This window comes from Pantherophis guttatus, chromosome 1 (genome assembly GCF_059756535.1).
Source record: "Pantherophis guttatus breed Tessera chromosome 1, ASM5975653v1, whole genome shotgun sequence".
Taxonomy (NCBI): Eukaryota; Metazoa; Chordata; class Lepidosauria; order Squamata; family Colubridae; genus Pantherophis; species Pantherophis guttatus.
Window position 1 is genome coordinate 56250081 of NC_142063.1, and position 18427 is coordinate 56268507.

The window sequence follows — 18427 nt, forward strand, 5'->3', positions numbered from 1 at the left end:
CTGACAAATCTGAACCGGTTTGTATGCTTGTTGTATCTCAGCAAGGAGGTTTATAGCATGGTGTCTCAAGGAAGGTAATGAACAGCCATCACTATTAATAGCCATTGATGAACTGATTCTTTTTTTTTTATTGAAAAAGTTTTTCAAATACAAATTTTTCCCCCTCCCCCCTCCCCGCTCCCTAACCCCCTCTCCCCCTCCCCTCCCCCCATGGCTTCTACAAGATGAAATCCAAATTAATATCACATTATGTAATACTTTACCACCCTTCCACACCACCCCCTATGTGCTACACATTTCTTTCTAACATTATTATTATGTCCCCCATATACTATACGTTTCAAAACAACATTCGGCTATGAAACTATATAAGATGAACTGATTCTTCACAACCTACTCTTCGTTTCAAGATTGTCCTGATTATTTGCCATTAGCAGCTCTGGGCTACAGATTTCATAGTTTAACTATATGGTGTATTTATATATACTTAAGATATATAAATATTTCCTTCTGTGAGTCCTGAGTCTGTCTGCACGTAGCTTGGATACATGATCACCATCCAGCGTTAACGCCGTGTAGGAGAAAAGCTGCTCGTAGCTCCAGCCTAGCGCATCTCTCTTCACTCTTCCCAGCCGAAGAGCCCAACTCGTGGCGGTCCTTCTTTGGAAGGGAGCTGGGAACAACCCCCCTCACCCCCCGCCACGACAGGCATCCGCCGAAAAGATGCTGTTTCGGAGTTGCGGAAGCAAAGAATTTAGTCATGCCAAGCAGGAGGGTAAGCGCTGAGCTGCAAGCGGCCGACACACAAGATGCCTCTTCCATTCCCTCGGGGATTGCACAGCGTCGGATCGAAGCACACGAGAGGACTCATCAGCGGTCTTCCTCCTCCTCCTCCTCCTCCCGCGTCCAAGTCGCTCTTCAGAAGGACGAACGAGAGCCAATCGCCAAGCAGGAGAGGTTTCCCGGCACATGCAAATAAGCATTCCCGCAGAGCATTGTGGGAAGAGCGCGAACCGGAGCTCGCCTCCGTTGGCGACACGGCCGGTTCCTCCGGGAACCTGATCCGCTCAGGAGAAAGGGTTTGCAAGGGTGAGGGTAAAAGTCCGGCGGAGCATTGCGGGCCACCGTGACCTGAAGTGAGTGGAGCGATGGTGGGAGGGCGTCCCGGCGCGAAGCAAAGCATACTTACCTGGCAGGGGAGATACCTTGATCATGAAGGAGGTTTTCCCAGGGTGAGGCTCATCCATTGCACTCCGGGTGTGCTGACCCCTGCGATTTCCCCAAATGCGGGAAACTCGACTGCATAATTTGTGGTAGTGGGGGACTGCGTTCGCGCTATCCCCTGACTTATTTGGTTCAAAATTAGAATAAAATGTTTTGGACTGCATTAAAGGCTTCAATGCTGTTGTATTTTAATCATTACCCGTGCAGGTGGTTTTAAGAAATTTTCAATCAGTCTGCTTTTGTTTTGCTCCTTTTCCATCCGTGTCTGCTGTCCCCTTTGCTCGCTGGAAGAAAGAGCTATGCTTAGTGGACCTGGCAGGTTGAAAGGATTTCGTGTTCTTTGGGTAACAAAGAACACGTTGAGTGGGAGATTATGAAAGCACCTGAAACTCTTAAAACAGTGCAAAACCGGAGTATGTGGAGACCTTGTCCAAAGAATCGCCAATAGTCGGACATGACTTAAACGGATAGTACTATGAGTAAACTTTATTACATCTGCTAAACAGCTTTTTTAAATGAATGCTTTTTTTGTATATGAAAAGTACACATAAATACCAGACTTAAAAACGCAAATAAGAAATGCTTCGCAAAACCATCACGACGAACTAATGTTCTTAAAGTTTTATTCTATTTTTTGAACCAAATAAGTCAGGGGATAGCGCGAACGCAGTCCCCCACTACCACAAATTATGCAGTCGAGTTTCCCGCATTTGGGGAAATCGCAGGGGTCAGCACACCCGGAGTGCAATGGATGAGCCTCACCCTGGGAAAACCTCCTTCATGATCAAGGTATCTCCCCTGCCAGGTAAGTATGCTTTGCTTCGCGCCGGGACGCCCTCCCACCATCGCTCCACTCACTTCAGGTCACGGTGGCCCGCAATGCTCCGCCGGACTTTTACCCTCACCCTTGCAAACCTTTTCTCCTGAGCGGATCAGGTTCCCGGAGGAACCGGCCGTGTCGCCAACGGAGGCGAGCTCCGGTTCGCGCTCTTCCCACAATGCTCTGCGGGAATGCTTATTTGCATGTGCCGGGAAACCTCTCCTGCTTGGCGATTGGCTCTCGCTCGTCCTTCTGAAGAGCGACTTGGACGCGGGAGGAGGAGGAGGAGGAGGAGGGAGACCGCTGATGAGTTCTCTCGTGTGCTTCGATCCGACGCTGTGCAATCCCCGAGGGAATGGAAGAGGCATCTTGTGTGTCGGCCGCTTGCAGCTCAGCGCTTACCCGCCTGCTTGGCATGACTAAATTCTTTGCTTCCGCAACTCCGAAACAGCATCTTTTCGGCGGATGCCTGTCGTGGCGGGGGATGGGGGGTTTGTTCCCAGCTCCCTTCCAAAGAAGGACCGCCACGAGTTGGGCTCTTCGGCTGGGAAGAGTGAAGAGAGATGCGCTAGGCTGGAGCTACGAGCAGCTTTTCTCCTACACGGCGTTAACGCTGGATGGAGATCATGTATCCAAGCTAGGTGCAGACAGACTCAGGACTCGCAGAAGGAAATATTCTGTTACTATGCCCTCTTAACCTGGAGATTTTGAAGAGTTAACTTTTTTCCTAAACAGTCAAGCTTCATATAATTTACAGTAGAATGGAATGGAATAGGAATAAAGCGTAGACACACAAGGAATTTGTCTCTGGTGCAGAAGGTCTCAGTGTACATAGTAAAGCAACAGTCATCATCATTTATTATTTATTAATTCAATTTATATGCCGCCTTTCTCCGGAGACTCAGGGTGGTTTACAATGCATTAAAAAAAACCATCTCAATAAGGGGGTAGTAAACAAGATAAGAAGGATAATAATGCTACATATAACATAGGTAAATTATGTAGACTTAGTAATGTGAGAATTAGGTGTTCAGTAGAGTGATGGCATGAGGAAATAAATTGTCCCTGTGTCTATTTCTTTTGGCATGGAATGGCCTATAGTGGCATCCCAAGGGGAGGAGTTGAAACAGTTTATGTCTAGAATGTAGATATGGTATTTTCTCAGCTCTCCTTCTGATCCGCACAATATACAGGTCTTCAATGGAAAGACTGCTTACAATTGTTTTTTCTGCAGACTTAACTATCTATCTGTTGGAGTCCGTACCTGTCCTGTTTGGTTGCTGTATCAAACCAGACAGTTATAGAAGTACAAATGACAGACTCAATAATTTGTCTGTAGAACAGCATCAATGGCTCCTGGGGCAGTCTGAACTTTCTGAATTGATACAGGAAGAACATTCTTTGTTGTGCCATTTTAATTATGGTTCTAATGTTAGGTGTCCATTTCAAGTCCTGGGAAATTATAGGACCCAGAAACTTGAAGGTCCCTATTGTTGATACTGTGTTCTCTCATATTGTAAGAGGTAGTAGAATAGGAGGGATCCTCCTAAAATCCAATCTCATTTCTACAGTTTGAAGCATGTTCAGCTCCAGATTGTTCCGGCTGTACCACAGGGCCAGTTGTTCAACCTCCCGTTTATGTGTAGGCTTGTCACTGTCTTGAATGAGACCAATGACTGTTGTATCATCTGCAAACTCCAGTACCTTAACAGAGGGATCCTTAGGGATGCAGTTATTGATATATAGAGAGAACAGCAATGGAGAAAGCATACACCCTGTGTTAATTGCCCAGGTATTAGATCTAATTTTCCCTAGCTTCACCTGTTGGTTCCTATCTGTCAAAAAGCTACTGTAATAATTCACCTACAAGTATGGACAGGCACAGCTAGCTGAATCAGTTTACAGTGAAGAATTTCTGGAATGATAATATTGAATGCCAAGCTGAAATCTACAAAAAAGACCCATGTATAGATCCCCAGGGATTCAAGATATTGTAAGATGTTGGGCACTGCTACTGTATGTTGAATATGCACATGCACTGAAAATAAGAGTTTGGAACTCCTGTGCAATTATTTGAAAGTACATTTATTAACCAGAATGGCATTTAATTTTCAGTAAACATATTTAAGGTATTATATTCTGCCTGTTATTTATTTTTTTCATTTTTTAAGAAGAATAATTGCAGGGGAGACTAATACAGAGAGTTAAATTGGTGTAATGTTTAAGCATCAAGCTAGAAACCCAGATATCCCGAGTTCTAGCCCTGCCTTAAGGTACAAAAATAGCTGGCTAATCTTGGGCTAGTCACTTTCTCTCAGTCCTAGAAAGGAGGCAGTGGCAAAGCATTTTTGAAAAACCTTCCCAAGAAAACAGCACACAGTCTAGGAGAATTGGACAGAAAGAAAAAATAATAATTTTCAACTGCCAGTTATACATCTCTTTGTGGGCATATTTAATTATATATACATAAAATATAATTCAGTGGTTTTCCACCCATTGTGCACTCATGCTAGTTAAGGATAAAATAAATAATAAAAATCTTACTAAAATTACTGGTTAAATTACAATTGAAATTAAATATGAACTGATTATGAAAAACTTATGTTGTGCAACCTGTGCTTCTTTGAATAATGTTGAACTACGATTTCAGATTGACAATAGAAATTCTATATTTTGGGACCCCCTCGTTGGGGCAGCTGTGAATTGCTTTGGCATATGACTTTACAGCAGTAAATGCCATAAATTTCAGAACAAGTAAGTACTGTCAGTATTTGTTTCCCATTGATGATAATCAGAAACGTTGGCTGTGCTGCCTAAACAAGTCTGGGTTATGACAATCCAGTTTTCTGGATTTGCAATGCATGATATACTGGACCATAAATTTACCCCATTGGTGGGATTGCACAACGCTCCATGCTAAAATGTGGTTGGCTAGTTTGTAGTTTGGTGCATCTTGTGAAGATAGCCATGGTTTGAGGACATACCAATTTAGCTTTTTGCATGTTGGCATTCCTCAAAGTATGATTTCCATCACTATCAGCCAACAAAGAAAGTTGCATGACAATGATTCAAATTGTAGGGCCTTTTCCAGGTGCTGAGGTAATGCTCTCCTTTGGTTCTTGAGTTTCAGAAAACCTTGAGGTTTCTGAAAATTCCATATTTACAGTCCCATTGCTGATCCAGCTCCTGCCTCTCTTGCCTCGGTAGTCGACCTATTTCCTTCCAAATAATAAGTGACCAGTTTAAGAGACTGAATACTTTCTGGCTGCTCTGCATGTTGTTGCAATACTGGAGGAAATACTATTTGAATGCAGTGGTGGGATTCAAATTTTTTTACTACCAGTTCTGTGGGCGTGGCTTGGCGAGCGTGGCAGGGGAAAGATACTGTAAAATCTCCATTCCCTCCCCACTCCAGGGGAAGGTTACTGCAAAATCCCCATTTCCTCCCGATCAGCTGGGACTCTGGAGACAGAGAATAGATGGGGGCGGGGCCAATCAGAGGTGGTATTTACCAGTTCTCCTAACTACTCAAAATTTCTGCTACCGGTTCTCCAGAATTGGTCAGAACCTGCTGAATACCACCACTGTTTGAATATAATGTACAGCTAAAGGATGTGTTAAGGCCAACTCTCTCAGAGGCAGGGGTATAAAGCAAAGACAACAGAGCACGCAGGAACAAATATCGGGATGATGGCACTGGGTGTTTGTGCCAGTGGGAAAGGCCTCATTGAAGAAAACATCTACAGGTAATCTTTGACTTACAACCATTTGTTTGGCAACCGTTCAAAGCTACAATGCCATTGAAAAAAAAGTGACTTGCAACCAGTTCTTTCACACCCATTGCAGCATCTCCCAATGATCACAATTATGGGATCAAAATTTGAGTGCTTGGCAAACTAGTTTGGATTTACAATGGTTGCTGCTTCCCAGGGTCATGTGATCACCCCTTGTGGATTTTTCAGCAGGCTTTCAACAAGCAAAGTCAATGAGGGAAGCCAGATTTAGTGAAGGATTGCATGATTCATTTAACAATTGTGGCAAAAAAGGTAGAATTGGGCGCAGCTCACTTAACCGCCTTGGTTAGCAATAAAAATTCTGGTCCCAGTTGTGATCTTAAGTTGAGGACTTCCTGCAGAACATAGAGTTACAGAAGGCAGCGATATACCATAAGCAGCATTGAGTCTGACAATTCCTCAACACAAGGATACTGAATGTGGATCCATCTGATTATCACAGCAGCTTTCTAGACTCCCTCAGTGTTTTTCAAACTTGGTGACTTAAGGTATGTGGTTTCACACATGCTGGCTGGAATTCTGGGAGTTGAAGTCCACACATCCTAAAGTCACCAAGTTTGAAAAAGAGTACTCTAAATTAGTGGTGAAATCCAATTTTTTTTACTACCAAGATTCTGTGGGCATAGCTTGGTGGGCGTGACAGGGGAAGGATACTGCAAAACCTCCATTCCCACCCCACTTCAGGAGGATACTGCAAAATTCCCATTCCCTCCCCACTCCTAGGGGAAGGATATTGCAAAATCTCCATTTCCATCCCACTCTGCGGCCAGCCAGAGGTAGCATTTGCAAAATTTCCGCTACCGGTTCTCCAGAACCTGTCAGAACCTGCTGGATTTCACCCCTGCTCTAAATGCAATTTTATACTGTCTTAATTCTGTGGACAGAATTTCAAGAGTTTTATATCAGAAGTGAGGAACGAGGGCCCCTTTGACTTGTGGACTTCAATTCCCAGAATTCCTGAGCCAGCCCGGCTCAGCGTGGCTGGCTCAGGAATTCTGGGAATTGAAGTCCACGGGTCATAAAGAGGCCATAGTTCCCCGCCCCTGGTTTATATGAACGCCCAGCTAGGACATGCAGTGAAGGAAAAGACTGCTGGTGTTGAAGTCCCCTCAGTGACGGGGCGTTTAAAGCGAGGCGAGGAAGAAGGCTTCCCGGCGTCTCATAAGACTGCGAGGACCTGGCGCTGAAGGAGGTGGAGCCCCCGAACGACGCAACAAGCGAAAACATCCTCCCCTTTCAGTTTACGCAACAGCCTCGCTTGGATCTTCGCAATCAGCCACGCCCCTTCGTCGGCTTCCCTCTGCTCTTTTTTTTTTCTCCCGCCGCTCTGGGCGGAGCTAATCGACTCCAGACCCGCCCGTCGCTCGCGGCCCCGCCCCTCTCGCGCGCTCTGTGCCCTTTGACGTGGCACCGGTTTCTTTCCCCCCTCCCCCGCCCCTTCCTCAGCCATGATTGTTGCGTCGGCGGCGCTCAGCTTGCTGGGTTTAGTGTGCGCGAGAGCGAAGTGAGAGAGGCGGTTGGAGGCTCGCGGAGCCGAGGTGAGTCGCGTGAACGGAAGGACGGATGGAGGCGGCACCGAGGAGGCTCGGTCCCTCGTCGTCTGGGCCGGGGAAGCTGAGGGGGGGGCACCCACCGGTCCAGTATAGGGAGCGGGAAAGGAGAAGGGGTCTCTTTCGATTTCTTCCGAGCCCGTCGACTCCCCTTACCGGAGGGGATGCCGTTCGCGCTCCTTTGCCCAGTATCCTAAGATGTCCTCGCGGGCTTAAAGCTGGAGGGGCTTCCCTTCCTTTGAAATCGTTTAGCCTGGTGTCGGTGGAGGTTTCCCCTTCAGTATCTTCTGTCCTGCCCGCCTTTATCCGTTCTTCTCCCTTCCTCTTCTTCCAATCACTCCCCCCCACCCCAACGTAGCTTTAAACCCCAAATTGGGTTTCCGACATTCGGCGAGAGGGTTTCCCAACTTGGGAAGGAAGGCATTGTGGGTGTGAATTGGGCAGATCAGTGAGTGTTCTGCTTCCCTGTTGAAGTGGGCGTGTTTGAACATTAGAGAATCATGGAACTATCATGTGGAGCTGGACTCTCTTTTTTTTTCTCTCTCTCTCTCTCTGTGTCTTTGACCATCCCATCTTCTCTGGAAGGGAGGTCTAAAGTCTGATCCTCCTAGTTGCATTGAGTTGTATCTCTGCAATCTAACCTCTGACATCATCCCAAGGTGAGATCGTGTACAGGTAGTCCTCAACAAACAACCACAATGGAGCCCAACATTTATGTTGCTAAGTGAGAAATTTGTTAAGTGAGTTTTGCCCCATTTTACGACTTTGCTCGCCACTTTTGTTAAGTGAATCACTGCAGTTGTTAAATAAGTAACACGGTTGTGAAGTAAATCTGGTTTCCCCATTGACATTGCTTGTCAGAAGGTTGCAAAAGGACTCTGGGACACTGCAACTGTCATAAATGTGAGTCAGTTGTCAAGCATCCAAATGTAAATCACGTGACTATGGAGATGCTGCAACAGTCATAAGTGTGAAAAATGGTCATAAGTAACTTTTTTTAGTGCTGTAACTTTGAACTGCTGTAAATTGAGGACTATCTGTATATTAAGCCTATTTCTAAAGCAGAAAAGGGAGAGAGAGATCAGTGTCCTTTTTTAAAATGGAAGTAGGCTGTGGAAAAAGTGTCAGTAAAAAAGGGAGTAGAATAATGTAAAGAGGTTCTTAAAATCAAAACATTAAGCGGGAAAGAGAGAAGAAAGGACTAGATTAGGTTTTTTTGGGGGGGGGGAGAAGCTTAGTAGATTTTTGTAAACTTGAATATTTACTTTTTATAAATTCAAGTGTGTTTGCTCACTCTGCTGCTAGTGGCAAATATTGCCAGTTGTACAAAATAATACATGTATGATATGTTCCTCAAAAACAATGTAGTTCTGAATCAGACAGTAGCAAATATGGCTTGAGCTTTTGTAAGCCAAGATGTTAGATGAATGAAGGGGAACTTCATAGGATTTGAAGGGGTCTTGGAGATTTTATAGTCCAACCTTCTGCCAAGATAGGAGTCATCGTACCATCTTGGATAAATGGTTATCCTAGCCTTCCTTGAAAACCTTCAGTGATGGAGCACCAACAACTCTGGCAGGCAGATTGTTCTATTGATTATAGTTCTCACTGTCAAGAAATTTCTCCTTATTTCCAGGTGGCTTCTTATCTTTACTTCAGGTGCTATGGAGAATAAATTGACATCTCTTCCCTTGGTCATCAAGTATTGTTATCATGTCTGCCTTCTGTCTAAATATACCTAGTTTTTTCAGCCATTCTAAAGAAGCCATAGAAAGATTTAGCTTCCAAGACTCTTATCATCTTTGTTTCCTTTTCTCTTTCTAGGGCCTTAGTATCTTTTTTGTGTGAAGTGTCAGAACTGAACACAATATTCCAAATGTGGCCTTACCAGTGCAGTGTAGAGCATATCCCTTGATCTTGATACTATCCTTCAGTTGATACAGCCCAGCCCAGCCCAGCCCAGCCCAGGACTGTGTTGGCTGTTTTGACAGCTGCAGCACACTGCTAACTCATACTTCAGCGGTGGTCTAGATCCCCCTTATAGGTACTACTGTTGAGCCAAGTACTGCCTATCCTGTATCTGTGCAGCTATTTTTCCTGCCTAAGTGCAGGATATTACTTTTCTTGCCATTGAACTTCATCTTGTTGGATAGGCCCCAATGCTCAAACCTGTCAAAATTCAAAATCTGAATCATGACTCTATCTTCTGAAGTGTTAGCAGTTCCCACCAGCTTTGTGATGGGAACAAATTTGATAAGTGCCCCTTCAATCCCCTCATCTAGGTCATTTATAAAGATGTTGAAGAGCAATTGTCCCAAGATAAAACCTTGAAGAAGCTCATCGCATACTTCCCTCCATATAGATGTAGTTCCATTAAGGATCACAAGTTGAATGTTTTTGATAGAGATACTGTCTGTCTTACATTGTTCTATTTTATTGAGAAATAGGCTGTGGTCTATTTTACAAAATGCCTTACTGAAATCTACCATGTTTCCCCGAAAATAGAACATGTCCTGAAAATAAGGCCAAGCCTGATTTTTGGGGTTGGCCTAAATATATGCCCCTCCCTGAAAATAAGTCCCCCCTCTCTCACGCACACACAGGTCGCTCACCCCACCAACCCTCCCAAGGCAGACACATCCCTGTGAACTCCTGCAGCCCCCGCCTGCCCTCGCTTTTGGCTGCATGCAAGGAAAGCAGCAGAAGTCTTTCTTTCTCTCCCCCAAACTCTGCCTCTGTGGCTTCCAAACCCCAGCCAGGACAGCAGCCGCTCGGGGAGTGTGCTTCCCACTCTATTGTGATGGCTGGAGCTGGACCCTGCAGGGAGAGCTGGCCCAGGCTGTGGCTTCCATGCGGGTGCTGGTGGTGGGCGTCGGCGGCATTGGCTACAAGCTCAAGGACCTGGTGCTCTCCGGCTTCGCCCACATCGACGTGGTGAGGCGTAGGAGGCGCGCAAGCAGGGAGGTGGGGACAGGCACTCACGTGGGTTGGTGCCTTCGGGCCGCTCGCGTTCTACATACGTGCACACACACACCATGGGAGGGGAGGGGCTTGATGGTGGCATGCGAAGGGAGCCTCTCTGCCGGATTCCCGGCTGTGAGTGCGCAGGCGGTCCAGGGCCTCCTGCACCCCTGAAATAATAAGACCCCCCCCGATAATAATGCCAAGCCCTTATTTTGGGATTCAAAAGAAAATAAGACCCTGTCTTATTTTCGGGGAAACACGGTAAGTACGCTGTATCCACAGCATTTCCTTGGTTCATTAATTTAGTCACTTTATCAAAGAAGGCAGTAATAACCAATTTCTTAAATATTTTGACCTACATTTCTCTTTTGTTTCCCAGGTTGCTGTTTTTGATAGGTTGGACTATTTTTTTTTTTACTTTTGCAAAAAGACAGATGCAAAAAAGGAATCAAGCAGTTCTGCCTTCTCCCTACTGTCACCTTTTTGTTATTTTCTCCTAGTGAATCAACCATTTCCTTGACTTTCCTGTAGCTCCTTACATATTGAATTTTCTTGTTATTTTTGGTATTTGTTGCAAGTGTTAGCTCATTCGTGAACCTTAGCTGTCCTGATTCCGTCCTTGTAAAATTGTGCTATTTTCTGGTAATACGCTCAGGTTACAAGACCCTCTGTCTATTCTTTATACTTGTCCTCTTTGTCCCTCAGCTTGTCATACAGTTCTTTGTGCAACCATGCTGGTCTCGTCAAATGTCTCTTGTTTTACTTTCTGTGTGATATTGTTTTTGTTTGGGCCTTTATTATCTCATTTTTCAGAGTTTTCTATGCATCCTGATTTTTTTCTCCAGCTAGAATTTCCATCCATGGAATCCTTCTTATTCTTTGTCTTAGTTTGTTGAAGTCAGCTCTCTTAAAATCTGGAACACTAGTCCTTCTTCAGTTACCTTTGCATGCAGTATGGTGAATCCTTATATGATACGGTCACTCTCTTCCAAAGTTCCTACAATTTCCACTTCCTCGACCACTTCATCCCTATTAGTAATTATCCAGTGTAGTTGATCCTTTAGTAACCTCTCCATCTTTTGGGTGATATGTATGTTAGGAACCTGTCAGGGTAAAGTTCCTCTTTACTACAGTATGTGTTTCCTGGATACTTCAACTAACTGATTTATAAAAAAAAGTTCATCTATTTCTTCTGCTTGGCTGTGTGGCTTGTAATACATACCTATACAATGTCATTTCTTTTTCCCTTGTAATTACAAGTACCTTAAACTTACATTTTTAAAGAGTGAAAAAAGGCAACAAGAAAATTATGCAATATCTGATTTTTTCAAATATAAAAGTACTGTATCAGATTTTAAAATCTGACAAATTAAGATTTTATGTACTTTAATTAAGAGATTGAAAGACATGAATATTAACTGTGTGTAACGTATTCCATGGGGATTTGCAGAAAAAACAAGTTATACCCCAAGGGACTAATTTGTAGTCATCTGTTTTCCAGCTTGACTAGGCATATTGAAATAGAATTAAATATTTTTTTCAAAGGGATAGCTGAATATGTGCAGAAGGTTGTTTCCTGGACTTTGAATTGATTACAGTAATTGTTTGACTACAGTAATAAATAGACATATAGCTGATAAATATGTTTAGAAAGAATTAAGTCCATGATGTAGTGGTTGATGTAATGGTTTATTTTTTATTTATTAAATTTCTATGCCATCCAGCTCTCCTACAAGGGACTCTGGGTGGCTTACAAATTATAGAAAAAACTGAAAAAAATTTAAAAGATTAAAATAAACTGACATTAAAATATTAGTAAAAACTGCACTAAAAACTGCAAAATCTCCATTCTCACCCCACTCCAGGGGAACGATACTGCAAAATCCCCATTCCCTTCCCACTCTGGGGCCAGCCAGAGGTGGTATTTGCCGGTTCTCCGAACTGCTTAAAATTTCCGCTACTGGTTCTCTAGAACCTGCTGGATTTCACCCCTGGTTCAAAGGTAACCTCGTGTAGAGCGCATTACAGTAATCCAGCCAAGATATGATTAGAATTTGAGTAACCATGCACAGGGCCCCAGGATTCAGGTAAGGATGCAACTGGTGCACAACGTAAAGTTGCACAAAGTTGCACAAAGGCCATCCTAGCCACGACTGCCACCTGCCTTTTGAGCAGGAATTGTGAATTGTGCAAGTTGTCCACTGAATCAGTCTGGGGTAGTGCAAATCCATGCAGAGTTAATGAGTTAATGATGATAAATCACCAGATCCAGAGATCCCTTGCACAAATTTGAAATTTGATGGTAATAAAGTTTAGTACAGTGGCCCCATTTTCTGCTTAAAAGTGAAAAAAATAGCTGTATTAAACTTCTGATAGCACAACTATTTTGCTGAAAAATATCCAAGAAACTGAAACAATAACTGTATCACGACTGCAGTTCATCTATACATAATTTATTTTTCCCTTAGTAGTTCCTCAGAGAGCAGCCATGACATGTAAAATCGTTACCTACCTGCTTCTAGGGAATTTTAGATATCATCAAATATCATGAAGCTCAGTAACTCCTATGACCAGCATTTTATCCTACCTTTTCCTGATTTGTACTTCAAATGCCTATTTGATTAAGACATTCTTACTTTATCTTAATATAATACCTAGTACTATTGTAGTTAGATAGTTACTTTTATTTAATTCATTCTGTCCAATAGAAGAGGTGGGCTCTGGTTTCTGTTTCTATTGCATATTGCTACTGAGTTTGCACTAAATAGGTTCCAAGTTTTGTGTACTATAACAATTGTCCTTGGTTAGCACATAAGAATGTATGATGTATACTGCAGAGTAAACTAGGTTGAATTTGTTAGTTTAAATGCAGCAGTTCTTTTAGGCTGTTTTCAAATGAATGCAAGTGATAACCATGATAATTTGTCAAAATAAGATTTTTCAAAATGAAGCTACATAGTAGGATAACACCTACTATAATTTCAGAATTGTTGTAATGTTTTGGAGTGAAACCGTTGCTTAAGGTACATGTGCTTGTGCATTTGGAAATGTCCAAATTTCCATTTTGTTAAGCAGTGAAATAGTTACTAAAGAGAACAGAGACTCCTAATTGTTATTCATTTTCCTTCTATAGTTTTATGGATAGACAGGAATTTTCATGGTTTCCAGATGACTGGTAATGAAAGTACATGAATTCCCTAAATATAGAAGTCACCAACATTTATGGCTTGGCGACTTGACTGGGGGGGGGAGGAGAAGAGGGGAACTGGGCTGTGGGAGTGGTGGGCTAGTGTATACGCAACCCTTGTGCAAGTGGTGGGCTGGCAAGCATGTGCCGGCCCACTGCTCACACAAGTTAAGCTGTGAGTGTGCATGTTCCGGTCAGCACCTCACGCAGCCCAGTTCTGAATAGGCCAGGACCCAGTAGTGGGCCTGTGCCTGGGATTTGAGGACCCCTGCCCTAAAAGTATTGCATTGCTTTTAATTTATCCTCAAGAACTTGCATGGTTAAATTCAATATATCTTTTCGCTACAGATACAAGAGCTTCATAATGACAACCTTCTTGGAGTTCATTCAGCAAAATGAAGATAGAGATGGTGTTAGATTCAGCTGGAATGTGTGGCCTTCCAGTCGTCTTGAAGCCACAAGAATGGTGGTTCCAGTTGCTTCTCTGTTCACACCACTAAAAGAGCGTCCTGATTTGCCTCCCATTCAATATGAGCCAGTTCTCTGCAGTCGCACTACCTGCCGTGCTGTTCTAAATCCGTTATGGTAATTCCAATAAATATTGTTGGTTTTGCTGACATGTTATTAGTCTTGTGATTAAAAGATTGCTTTGTCCCAATTTTACCAATTATGAGCAGTCAGTCTTTGTATAGCGTTATAGCTGTTTCCTAGAAACCCAGGTGCTATGTACTGTTACGCAATGTGAATAACAGAGCTTATAGAAAAAAATGAAGTTGGGGCAGATCATTCAAGAATGACAACACATTCTCAACCCAAATATTACTAAACACAATAAGCCTATTAAAGTACTTACGTAGTTGAAAAACATATTAAATGCATAAGTAATGCAAATTTAGACTCATTTTGAAAATAAGTGAAAACAGCTTGAGGGATAAAAGATGAATTGAGGCTGAAGACTTACGAAGACAATGGAACAAAAGGATGACCGTCAATGATGAAGAAGAACAGATGCAGGATTTAGATGAATATGGTCACATCACATGCTTCTCTTGTAAATAGCTGCTTATATGGCTTTAAATAAGATTAAAATGCATGGCCTGCTATTCTCCTTTCTGCACTGTCTTCTAAATATTGCAAGTTCTTCCCAAATGCAATTAGAACTGAAGCAGAATGCTTTTTTATGGTGGCTTGCTGGACAGTGACTTTACTTGACCTTCATCAATAAATTGTTGCAGTTCTTTGGTTGAAAATTACTTTGCATGAGATTGAAACAGCTCCTCTGTCCTCTTCCTCCACTGTCAAACCCAGCCTGCTGAGTGAGAGCAATACAGTTTGCTTTTATTTGGAAAACACTTTTATGTGGTCAACCCCTTTCAAATTATACATAAAATCAGAAGGTCCACCAAGCACTATGAGAATAGTCTGTTTTAACCTCATTTTGAGCTTACAGAATAATACAAATTGCATTCTTTATGTTGAATTGCTGCAAAAATTGAACTGTGCATTTTTATCCTCAGTAGCTGTGATAGCCATCTTATATAACAATGTACAAAATCAACAAAACTGGAGTTTTTGCTACTTTCCTTGGTAGCTCCTAGATTGGAGTATTACTATAGTAGATGCATAGGTGGCAGCGTCTCCCTTCACTAGCACCAATTACGTTACATAGTTGGGTTATGAAACATACTGCAAGAAGCAACCAAACTCAGAGACCTCCAAGGACTCCATAGTTTAGCCCTGAGCAATATATTCTATTGATAGCAGTAATTCTCTGATTGAGAGGTTGGAAAAGTATTGTTATTTGAGGAAATAAAAATAGGATTTTAATTTTTGGTGAGAGCTCAGTAATGGCCAAAGGATGATTTGATGTACAGGTAGTCCTTGACTTACAACTATTTGTTTAGTGACCAAAGTTACAAAGGCACTGAAAAAGTGACATGACCATTTTTCACACTTAGGATCATTGCAGCATTCCCATGGTCAAGTGATCATAATTCAGACGCTTGGCAACTAGTTCACATTTATGATAGTTGCAGTGTCCTGTGGGGGGTATCATGTGATAACTTTTTATGACCTTCTGACAAGCAAGGTTAATGGGGAAGCCAGATTTACTTTACAACTGTGTTACTAACTTAACAACTGAAGCGATTCACTTAACTGTGGCAAGAAAAGTTGTAAAATGGGTCAAAATTCACTTAACTGTCTTGCTTAATAACAAAGTTTCAGCTCAATTGTCATAAGTCGAGGAATACCTGTATTGTCCAAAACAATTAGATTAATAAAATCACAGTTTTGCTCTTATAAACACTTCAATTTTGTTTTCTTCAGTTTAAGATATCCTCAGATATGTTGAGTAGAAGTTTAAATAAGGTCTGCTCTATCTTTTACCCCCTTTTAATGTGTCTGATATAGACACCAATGACCATATCCATTTTGGGGCTTAGTAATTGGTTGCATGATAAAAAGTTAGAGGCTTCAGTTTCAGGTTGCTAGTTTAAGCGTTATAGTCAATCTATCCTTAACACCTTTGAATCCTAGAGCTTAAATGCTTCCTTCCCTGAAATATCAGTTTGTGATGGCTTGTTTTCCAATGAAAACCAATTGCATCAAAACAATATCTGAACAATGTATGTATAGTCTTTGTAGTAAATTATTTTTTATTATTGCAGAAAATACCCTCAGCAAAAAACTTCCTGTTATCTTCTCAGCATTTCTTCTGATTGTTTCTAGTACTGCTAGTACCACGCACAATGTCACACATTTCATTTATTTCAAAAGAAGTTTGAACATTTCAAAATAATTCTGTGATGCTAAAGCTTTTCTGTTTCTTTCTCTGCCTGAAATTTTATCATCAGCATGTTTCTTTGGTATATTTTTTTCAACTAGTGTACTCATTTGGAGGGGGGAGAAGCACAGCTGAGCTGTAATAATACTCCAAAATTGAGGAGAGAGCTGCCATAGACACTAACAAAGTACCATATATGTGGTAACTGATTTGAGTAAACAGTGAATAAAGCAGCTAACTATTGTGTTCAAGTGGTTATAGCTTGCTATGTTCATTTGCCATTTCTGATTGATGCCATATTGAAACTCAGGAAAATTATGTGTAAATCATGCTATGCAAACATTTTTTTCTTTATCATTTGTATATGAATAAATTAGTATTGCATAAACGTACTACAATATATGAGAACTGATTCTACAGTGAACTTAGCCCAGCAAAAACTAATTAGAGAGGAGCTAAAATAGAGCATCCAAAGAGTCAAATTTAATAAGTTTTGTTAAATAAAATCTAGAGATGAAAATATGTAATCTATATTCAGATTTGAGCTTGAAACTGCATTATCTCATAATTTATTGAAACATTTAATATTATGTTTGTAGCCAGGTTGATTATCGAGCAAAACTATGGGCTTGCAATTTTTGTTATCAGAGAAATCAGGTAAGTCAACACTTATATTTGTCCCAGCTATTCTAACATTTTTTTTTGCTTTATTAAACTTACAGATATTATAGTGATAGCATGGTAAAAATAAAAAAAATGTGAAAATCATTTTGATGTTATGTAGAAATGAATCAATGTTAAATCTGAAATAATAGTTAATGAGCAAATGTTGGGTAAGTAAAGAAAAAGGAACTGTAAATCCTGGAAAAGAAGTGTCATTTTCTTATCTTTGTTGAAAAAGGATTACATTTTTTGACAAGCAAAATAGTATTAGTAATTTTTTATATGTCAAATGTAGATTAATCTTTCTGATAAAGTATATGGATAATCTTTAATGACCATAATTGGACTAGAATGACCATAATTGGACTAGAATTTCCATCATTAAGCAAAACGGTAACTAGGTAAAGCACCACGTAACCACCCTTTAGTGATGGCAGTTCCAATCGTAGTTGTTAGGCGAGGACCATGCCATCATTTGGCAAGGATCTCATGCCTACTACACTCATTTCTGCTTCAACTCTCCCCATCTGTTCATATCTCCATCACTGTCATTTTGGCCACCCTGCATTTTCTGGTCTTATTCCTATTCTCTAGTTGATCTTCATTATCTTGTTCCATTTGCTGCTGGCTTAGGATCCAGGCACTGGGCACGGGTAAAGACCCGCAACAGATCCTTGCCTGCTGAAGTCAGCTTGCTGAGCCTGTCTGATGGGACAGCAAGGCATGGTGTGTTCCATTACCAGGCGAGGCAGGAAAAGTTACAGTGAAAGTGGAAGCAATGAGGGAGGTGCTGTTCAAGATGACAACAGAATTAGAGGAAGCTGAAGGCTAGGAACTTCCTGGAGGTGCAGTGTGTGGAGGCAGTCCTGGAGAACCAGCCTGCCAGGCTTCAGCAAGGAGTGGAGGCAAGCCTACTGTCAACCTAGGCGCGGTCCCTCTGTTCTCTCTTGGCTCAGCCTTCCTTCTGCAAAGCCTTGCAAAGGACTAGCAGCTTTCAGTGCACTGAAGCCCACAGACCTGTTCTCCCAGGGCACTTCTGACATATGCTCTGCTGCTCTTGTCCCTCCGCTTCCTCCAGTTCTGCTGTCACCCTGAGCAGCACTTCCTGCATAGTCTCCACCTTTACCTGGGGAGCCACCTCCTCTCCTGCATAGCCTAACAATGGAGAGTTCCTCCCTTTGCCACCCTGCTGTCTCTTCCCCTGTAGGGCCTGGCAAACTCCCTTCAGTTGACAAGGCTCTGTCCATCCTGCTGCACTTGCTGTGTATATCCCAGGGCTGCACTCTTGCCCAGCTCCTGCATACTGGCCCTGCAGGAGGAGGAAGAAGACTGTGAAGGTCGATTGGGGGTAGTGGCAGTGTGGGGGGGGGCGAGGTAGCAGGAGTATGTGGCAAACAGCAGGTGATGAAAAGTGTAGAACCCAAATATTGATCATATGAC

The 18427-nt window shown here is 42.3% G+C and overlaps 1 protein-coding gene and 2 non-coding genes across 3 annotated transcripts in view; 2 read left to right on the forward strand and 1 right to left on the reverse strand.

The window, feature by feature from the left end:
- The first annotated feature begins 1181 nt into the window (after positions 1-1181).
- On the forward strand, positions 1182-1345 carry LOC132710828 (U1 spliceosomal RNA). The gene has a single exon (XR_009621555.1). It is a non-coding gene; the product is annotated as a U1 spliceosomal RNA (small nuclear RNA).
- A 528-nt stretch (positions 1346-1873) lies between these two features.
- On the reverse strand, positions 1874-2037 carry LOC117666184 (U1 spliceosomal RNA). The gene has a single exon (XR_004591662.1). It is a non-coding gene; the product is annotated as a U1 spliceosomal RNA (small nuclear RNA).
- Positions 2038-6812: 4775 nt separating this feature from the next.
- The window catches only part of SEC23A (SEC23 homolog A, COPII component), a 35317-nt gene continuing 23702 nt past the window's right edge, over positions 6813-18427 (forward strand). Inside the window, exons 1-3 of the mRNA XM_034418054.3 lie at positions 6813-7376; positions 13888-14124; positions 16924-16981. Of these exons, the coding sequence (XP_034273945.1) occupies positions 13904-14124; positions 16924-16981 (279 nt within the window). The 5' untranslated portion in view covers positions 6813-7376; positions 13888-13903. The remainder of the gene's footprint in view (positions 7377-13887; positions 14125-16923; positions 16982-18427) is intronic.